The sequence below is a fragment of the Chlorella variabilis genome, assembly GCF_000147415.1.
Source record: "Chlorella variabilis unplaced genomic scaffold CHLNCscaffold_11, whole genome shotgun sequence".
NCBI lineage: Eukaryota > Viridiplantae > Chlorophyta > Trebouxiophyceae > Chlorellales > Chlorellaceae > Chlorella > Chlorella variabilis.
In genome coordinates, this window is record NW_005435077.1 from 1,391,610 (window position 1) to 1,395,022 (window position 3,413).

The 3,413-nt window shown below is 67.9% G+C and overlaps 1 protein-coding gene across 1 annotated transcript in view; it reads left to right on the forward strand.

Annotated features, from left to right (window-relative positions):
• The window catches only part of CHLNCDRAFT_23797 (hypothetical protein), a gene marked incomplete at both ends in the record, with an annotated part of 5,547 nt that extends 2,943 nt beyond the window's left edge, over positions 1–2,604 (forward strand). Inside the window, 7 exons of the mRNA XM_005847282.1 lie at positions 53–271; positions 484–579; positions 960–1,150; positions 1,418–1,551; positions 1,791–1,923; positions 2,169–2,321; positions 2,488–2,604. Coding sequence (XP_005847344.1) covers positions 53–271; positions 484–579; positions 960–1,150; positions 1,418–1,551; positions 1,791–1,923; positions 2,169–2,321; positions 2,488–2,604 — 1,043 coding nt within the window. The remainder of the gene's footprint in view (positions 1–52; positions 272–483; positions 580–959; positions 1,151–1,417; positions 1,552–1,790; positions 1,924–2,168; positions 2,322–2,487) is intronic.
• Between the last annotated feature and the right edge of the window lie 809 nt (positions 2,605–3,413).

A 3,413-nucleotide genomic window follows, 5' to 3' on the forward strand; every position in this document is an offset into this window, starting at 1 on the left:
CACACACACACACACCGTAAATATCACACACACACACCACACCCTATACTAGCCGTCCTCACAATTCACACACGCATTCGCCCCACGCCGCTACCCTCAGCACACACACCCCACCCCCGCCTCGCCGCCGGCTGCCACCCCCCGCCCGCAGTCACCCTGGCCAAGTCTGTGAAGAACGACGCTGAGCTGGCGGGGCTGCGGGAAGCGCACTTGCGCGACGGCGTGGCGCTCACCCAGTTCCTGTGCTGGGTGGAGAAGGAGGTGGCGGGAGGTGGGTGGGCACAGGCTGCCTATAGCCTGCCCGGCCCTACCTGCCGCGTGGTGGCTGCTGGGGCTGGGGAGCGCCCTGGCGGCGGCCTGGGCCGGCCGGTGTGTGCCGCCGCCCCGCCTCTGCCCCGTGCCTGCTGTCATCAGCCTCTTATCAGCCGTGTACTACCCCGTGCTGCCCCTTCGATGTCTTGCATTTCCCTGACCTCCTGCCAGGCCGCGTGCTGACGGAGGTGGAGATTGACGAGGAGCTGACGGCGAGGCGTGCGGCGCAGCCCGGCTTTGTGGAGCCATCCTTCCCGACGATCGCGGGTGAGGCGGGCCCGCAGGCCCAGCCAGCCGCCCCCGCCAGGCCGCGCATGCCATGCTGCGGCGCGGAGGAGCCCTGCTGGTCACTCCGCCATGCAGCAGCAGAGCCCGCTGCGTGGTGCTTGTTGCTTGTTGCTTGTTGCTCTGGGCGGCGGCACCACCATGAACCTCACCCCACCTTCCTGCCCATCCAACCTCACCCTCAGCCTACCCTGCCCTGCCCTGCTTCCTCACCTGCCTGCCACCTCCTTGCCCTCGCCTTCTCCTCGACTCCCCTCTTACCCCCTGTCTCCTCGCCGCTTCCCCGGCGCTCCTCACGACTCACGACCCGCCACCCCACCTCCTACCTTCTCCCCCGCCCCCTCCCTATCCTCTTCCCACAGGCGCCGGCCCCAACGGTGCCGTCATCCACTACCGCGCCCAGCCCGGCACCTGCCGCGCCGTGGACGCCTCCACCCTGCTCCTGCTGGACAGCGGCGCCCAGTTTGACTGCGGTACCACCGACATCACCCGCACCATGCACTTTGGCAGCCCCACACCACACCAGAAGGCCTGCTTCACCGCGGTACTGCAGGTGCGGTACTGCAGGGCTACGGAGTGGGGCCTGGGCTGGCTGCCTGCAGGAGCAGCCCGTGGGGCCGGTGCCCTGCTGTTCGCGCCCCGGCGCAGAGATCTGGCCGCCACACATCTGGCCGGCAGCAGAGTTCTGTTCGGCAGCAGAGGTCTGGCCGGCCTGACGCTCCACCGCTCGCCCACACCCCCCGAGTCGGCACCCGCTCATCCCACCCGTGGATCCCGCCGTTGCCGTACTGCCTGCTCCCTGTACCGCCACGTACCGCAGGGCCACGTCGCCCTTGACTCCGCCGTCTGGCCAGAGGGCACCCCCGGCTGCGCCATCGACGTCCTGGCCCGCACCCCGCTGTGGGCCCTGGGGCTCAACTACAGGCAGGCCTGCTGCCGGGCGGCGGCAGCTTGGTGTCGCTGGTGCTGGTGGTGTTGTGTGTGTGTGTATGTGTGGGACTGTGTGCGAGAGACTGTGTGTGTGTGACAGTGTGTGTGCCTGGCTGCTGGGTGGGTGATGGGAGGGAGAAGGGAAGCCAGGTGTGTGCACAGCCAGGCGGGGGCGATGGTTAGAGGGTGCACCGGGAGGCGCGGCCCAGCGCGCGCAGCACGGCTGCTAGCCGCCCAGCCCGCGTGCCGCCCCCCCGCTGCAGGCACGGCACCGGGCACGGCGTGGGCGCAGCGCTGAACGTGCACGAGGGGCCCCAGAGCATCAGCAGCCGCTTCTGGAACACGCAGCCGCTGCTGGAGCGCATGGTCTGCAGCAATGAGCCGGGGTACTATGAGGTGAGGTGGTACCGCTAGTGGTACTTCCGGTGGAACGGCCTGGACTACGACGGCGCCTGCATGGCCGGCAGGCGGGCTGCCCCGGCTGCAGCTCCCTGCCTGCCCTGGCCTCTCCACCCTGCCCAGTGTGGCATTGGAAGGCTCTTTCCCAGCCCCTCCCACCTCCACGCAGCACACCCTCGGCACCCAGCACACACACACACCATCCCCCGCCTCGCCCTCCCCGCTCCCCTGCCGCCCCGCAGGACGGCGCCTTTGGCATCCGCATAGAGAACCTGTTTGTAGTGGTGGAGGCGGCCACGCCGTTCCGCTTCGCGGGGCAGCCCTACTACACGTGCGAGCGCCTCACCGTGTGCCCGCTGCAGAAGAAGATGATTGCGGTGGAGCAGCTGAGCCAGGTGTGGTGTGGTGTGGTGTTGGTTGGGTGAGCGGAGCAGAGCGGCATGTGGCGAGCAGGCCGCAGGGGTTGTACCAGCAATCACGGTGTCTTTCTGCCCCCCCCCCCCAAACACACACACTGCCTCCTCACGGGCACCCCTTCTCCCTGCCCCTGTACACCCGCAGAAGGAGGTAGCCTGGGTGGATGCCTACCACCGCCAGGTATGGGAGGCGCTGGCGCCACGCCTGGAGGGGCAGGCTGAAGAGCTGGAATGGCTGCGCCAGGCCACCTCGCCGCTGTGACGCGCTGCCCCGGTAGCAGGGGACGCACGCGGGCGCGGCGCATGCCCCGACCGGCGCAGGCTGGAACAGCCGGCCGGCGCGGCAGCTGCGGCAGCGGGGCCTGGTGCGCGCGGCAGGCAGCGAGCCGGGGTGAGAGGAGAGGCCTCGCAGGCGCGCCGCTCGCCTGGGTCCAAACAGTTGCACACACTCTGGTTTTGCTCTTTCCAGAATGGCCAACTTTTCATTCCCTCGGAGCTTCCTTCCACCAATGCTTTTCCTTTCAGCCAACTGGTGAATACTGCGACTGCGCGCGTGTTGGCGAGAGGGGCAGATTGCCACGTGACCGCAGGGCAGAGCTGCTTGCCACAAGTGCAGCGAAGGCGGGTTGGAGCGAGGTGCAGGCAGCCCCACCACTCTCCGCACCCCCCCTCGTCTCCCCAACCCCAAACACCACCCGGCATATGTTCTCCGCATTTACACAACGCATGTGGAAAAAAGAAAGTCGACCATCCAAGCAAATCTGCAAAGGTATTGATCAAGAATTCAAGAGGGGAGCAGATGGGCAAAGCGTCGCCAGCGACGCTTTGCCCTGTAATAAGGGGTGAGTGTGGCAGCAGTGGGGGGCAAGGGGGACGAAATTCGAGCACCCCAGGGGCCGGGATCGTGGTGACCGGTGGCAGGCAGGCGGAGTAAATGTGCAGCGGGGAGCCAGGGGGCGCGCCCTGCCGCCGTCCGTATCGCTGACGGCGGCGGCGGCGCCGCGGCGCTGGCGCGGCGCGAGGGATTGGAGGGGCCGTAGTGCAGAATAAAGGCATAAGAACAAACTGCTC